General features: G+C 51.7%; 1 protein-coding gene across 4 annotated transcripts in view; it reads right to left on the bottom strand.

Annotated features, from left to right (window-relative positions):
• The window catches only part of LOC133121714 (microtubule-actin cross-linking factor 1, isoforms 6/7-like), a 30,759-nt gene that overhangs the window by 13,057 nt on the left and 15,202 nt on the right, over positions 1-2,500 (bottom strand). For all 4 annotated transcript variants that reach the window (XM_061231115.1, XM_061231143.1, XM_061231124.1 and 1 more), the window contains exons 3-4: positions 1,784-1,990; positions 876-1,076 (exon numbers count right to left, since the gene is read on the bottom strand). In XM_061231115.1, coding sequence (XP_061087099.1) covers positions 876-1,076; positions 1,784-1,990 — 408 coding nt within the window. The remainder of the gene's footprint in view (positions 1-875; positions 1,077-1,783; positions 1,991-2,500) is intronic.

Genomic DNA, 2,500 nt, shown 5'->3' with positions numbered 1-2,500 from the left:
CCCAGGCAACATTTCACACACACATCTATCCAAGTGTGTCTCATGTGTGATATTGATCACTCCTCCACCATTTTGATTGTAGTTTATAGATTTATAATATTCTATACTGAGACACGTGTTGGTGTATCTTTGCTGGGTCCTGATGGAAACCATCGCTAGCCGAACCAAACGGGAACAGCCAAAGCCTCCTTCTGGAGCCATAATCCATCATCAGTGACATTAGCACGTTAGCACACACCACAGCGTGTCGGAAGCCAGGAGCACAGGAGGAGATGGTAAGGAGCAACAGCAGTCATGGATTAGCTGCAGTCAAACTTTCAGAAAGTAGACCAGCAGGAGAGGAGATTGTGTGCTAAATAAGACCCCCGCAGCGATGCCAAGCTATTGTGAGCAGTTAGTCTCAGTGACATCAGGCTACACTGAGCAGTTAGTCTCAGTGATATCAGGCTACTGTGAGCAGTTAGTCTCAGTGATATCAGGCTACACTGAGCAGTTAGTCTCAGTGATATCAGGCTACACTGAGCAGTTAGTCTCAGTGATATCAGGCTACACTGAGCAGTTAGTCTCAGTGACATCAGGCTACACTGAGCAGTTAGTCTCAGTGATATCAGGCTACACTGAGCAGTTAGTCTCAGTGATATCAGGCTACACTGAGCAGTTAGTCTCAGTGATATCAGGCTACACTGAGCAGTTAGTCTCAGTGATATCAGGCTACACTGAGCAGTTAGTCTCAGTGATATCAGGCTACACTGAGCAGTTAGTCTCAGTGATATCAGGCTACACTGAGCAGTTAGTCTCAGTGATATCAGGCTACTGTGAGCAGTTAGCCTCAGCGATATCAGGCTACGCTGAGCAGTCCCCAGGTGAGAGGGTACCTGTGAGGACTGGGAAATGGCCTCCTCCAGTGCTGCGCTGTGACCTCTGACCCCGTCCTTGATTGACAGGTAGCGATGCTCCACATTGCTGCAGCTCCGCCTCATCGCTGCCCCCTCCTGGCTGCTGGGGTCCAGCATGGGGCAGATCAGCTGCAGCTTGTCCACATGGCACTGGTGCCCCAGAACAGACTCCTTCAGCACCTGGGGGCAGAACAGACTCCTTCAGCACCTGGTGCCCCAGAACAGACTCCTTCAGCACCTGGGGGCAGAACAGACTCCTTCAGGACCTGGTGCCCCAGAACAGACTCCTTCAGCACCTGGTGCCCCAGAACAGACTCGACTCCTTCAGCACCTGGTGCCCCAGAACAGACTCCTTCAGCACCTGGTGCCCCAGAACAGACTCCTTCAGCACCTGGTGCCCCAGAACAGACTCCTTCAGCACCTGGAGGCAGAACAGACTCCTTCAGCACCTGGTGCCCCAGAACAGACTCCTTCAGCACCGGGGGGCACGGGGGGCACGGGGGGCACAGCTGCTGTAATAAAGCCACCAACCTAAGAACCAGCAGTAATGGACACTTTACAGCACACATGCACACACAAACACAGTCATACACACACTCTTACACACATACATACTCACTCACACACACACAGTCACACACATACATACTCACTCTCACACACACAGTCACACACATACATACTCCCTCAAACACAAACACAGTGACACACACACACTCTTACACACAGTCACACTCTCACACACTCACACACTCACACTCTCACACACTCACACACACACACACACACACACACACACACACTCACACACACACACTCACACACTCACACACACACACACACACACACACACACACACACACACACACACACACACACATACATACTCTGATCTGGTCCTGTTGGGTCCTCAGTGTCTCCAGGTCCACAGCGGGAGAGGGCAGTCGGCCAATGAGAGTCTGGGTCTCCTGCAGCCAGGGCTCCAGCTTGCGGTGCGTTTCCCAGAACAGAGCCAGCGGCACCCGCGCCTGATCCAGAGCCAGGAACCGCTCCGACCCGGACCCCGATGGGGGGGGCAGGACCTCCGAGGGGGGCTGTGAGGGGGGGAGGGTTAGAACACAGACTGTACTCCATCTCTCACTCTCTCTCTACCTCTCTCACACACACACATATTGTCTCTCTCTCTCTCTCTCTAGATTTCAGGAGGCGTCTGACAGTTGCTTTTTGTCAAGCTGTAACTGATGAAGACTCTGTTGACTCAGGCAGGTGTATTTCAGCAGTCCAAACGTGAGGGGATATATGCATGGACATTACAGTACATTACATTACAGGCATTTAGCAGACGCTCTTATCCAGAGCGACGTACAACGAAGTGGAGATCAAAAACAGGGACAAGTATGAAGAGGACCTGAGAGGACAGTACGGTCCTAGCGTGACCATACAGATACAATCGGAACCCTTGAAGAATACATCAATTTCTGAAATAGCATATGGCATATATAAGGCTAAGCATGGTGGTGAGGTGGAGGGGGAGGTGTAGCCTGACGAGATGAGTCTTCAGTCTGCGTTTGAAAGAGGTCAGAGACTCTGCCGTTCTGACATCC

Source organism: Conger conger, chromosome 1, assembly GCF_963514075.1.
Source record: "Conger conger chromosome 1, fConCon1.1, whole genome shotgun sequence".
In the NCBI taxonomy this organism is placed as follows: Eukaryota; Metazoa; Chordata; class Actinopteri; order Anguilliformes; family Congridae; genus Conger; species Conger conger.
This window is presented reverse-complemented; position numbering and strand designations above follow the sequence as displayed.